Source organism: Bombus pyrosoma, linkage group LG16 (genome assembly GCF_014825855.1).
Source record: "Bombus pyrosoma isolate SC7728 linkage group LG16, ASM1482585v1, whole genome shotgun sequence".
Lineage (NCBI taxonomy): Eukaryota > Metazoa > Arthropoda > Insecta > Hymenoptera > Apidae > Bombus > Bombus pyrosoma.
In genome coordinates, this window is record NC_057785.1 from 68,619 (window position 1) to 70,491 (window position 1,873).

At 31.3% G+C, this 1,873-nt stretch overlaps 1 protein-coding gene across 1 annotated transcript in view; it reads left to right on the forward strand.

The window, feature by feature from the left end:
• Positions 1-575, forward strand: part of LOC122576639 — a 4,009-nt gene extending 3,434 nt beyond the window's left edge. Inside the window, exon 2 of the mRNA XM_043747232.1 lies at positions 246-575. Coding sequence (XP_043603167.1) covers positions 246-575 — 330 coding nt within the window. The remainder of the gene's footprint in view (positions 1-245) is intronic.
• Positions 576-1,873: the final 1,298 nt, after the last annotated feature.

Genomic DNA, 1,873 nt, shown 5'->3' on the forward strand with positions numbered 1-1,873 from the left:
ATTATCAAAGGCGAGAAGGTTATATAGATTGCGTGAAAGTTCAAGAGCTTGGTATGAATGTTTCGATGAGTATATGAAAAAATTAGAATTTCAAAGAAGTGAGAGTGATTATTGTCTGTATATGAAGTATGAGAGCGATGATGTTATATACTTAATTCTATTCATTAGACTTATTAATATGTGGAAAAAATAAAAGAAAAATCAATGAAATTAAAAACAAATTGTCACAAAAATTTGTGTTGAAGGACTTAGGTGAAGTAAAGACTTACATAGAAATAAAAATCGAATACGATCATAAGAAATGTAAGATGAAATTAGATCAAAATAGTTATATAGAGTCATTAGCGAGACAATATGATATAGAAAATAGTAAAAAACTATATTCTACACCAATGGAACAAAACTTAAGTTTAGAACCCGCACAATCAGCATCAGACAATATAAGATATAGAAATCTCATAGGAGCTTTATTATATATTAGTACTGGAACAAGATTCGACGTTAGCTATAGTGTAAACTATTTAAGTCGATTTCAAAAGTCGGTTACGACGGGACCCATTATAAATATGCATTGAGAATTCTGAAATACTTGTATTTAACTAGGAAATTAAAATTGACTTATAAAAGTAAATGAATGTGCAGCACAAAAATTAAGGAGGTGTGTTGAGATATGTATAATTTTCTGTGCTGGGCTAGGTTAAATGCGCAGTAGAAATACTCGTATGTGAGTATCAGTGTGTGCAAGTATGTATGCGCGCGGTGTCTCGAAAACAGATGAATGTAAACAGTTCAGTCGGTTAACAGTCGGGTATAGAAGAAAGTGCTGAGACGCGTGCAAATGTGTATCAATGAATATGTTAGAAATCGTCCATTAAATAAATGTATAACTTTTTCAATGTTAATTACAAGTGTAAATTTTGTGTTCCTATAACATTATTTCGTCTTCAAAGATCCAAAATTCTCAACAAGTCGAATATTCCTATTTTGTTAAGAAGGTAAATCCCTGTTAACCCTAAGGTAACGTAACCTGCTATTTCCAGAAATGAAAGTCCCCATGATTTAGTTGATTGTATTTGGTGAGAATACGTTAATTGATTGATATGATCAGATATTTGTTGCAAATTTTTCTGATATTCTGGAATATGGCTAAAGATTCTTGGTGTTCTCTCAATCTTGTCTAACAAGTAGTTTATTCTAGTATCGTGTTCAAAAGGAATCGTTTTAAGTTTATATTGAAACGTTACGTTAACTTTGGATTGTCCTATTTTCATTATATTATCGTTAAATATTAAATTATATTGTTCATCTGGAGATTGAATTATAGAGGGTCTGCCTATCTTAATTTGTTTTTGACTGGTGTCGCAAAGTACGTGAATTTCAATTTCTTTTTGTGGTATGGCTATATATTGATCTTGGCTGTTAGTGGAATGAGGGTTATGTCTTCGATTTTGTAAACAGCAAATTTGCAAATATCTATCTTTCTGATAAAGTTAATGATTTCTGACGCACAATCGTGAATGGATTTCTTATCGTGTATGGCTTCTGCTTGTTTGCACATTGTGATTCCTATTTTCGTGTTACAATTTTTATCAAGATATTGTCAACATTCATATATGCAAATTAATACGTTAAGAATATTTGATGTACAATTACGGGCGCCAGAAATGCATGGCCCCTTTTAGTCGGTATAGAGTATACTCTCACTATATCCCATGCCGAATCTGTTAGCAAAGGTACGGTTATTTTAAAGAAAACTTTAGTTTTGACAGTGAATAGCGTTAGTCTTGATATACCTAGAATGAATTGATAATTTCCGTATTTTGGTTCTAATGCTGTGTTATTAAGGTGATGTCCTAATGCTTTCTTATAATTT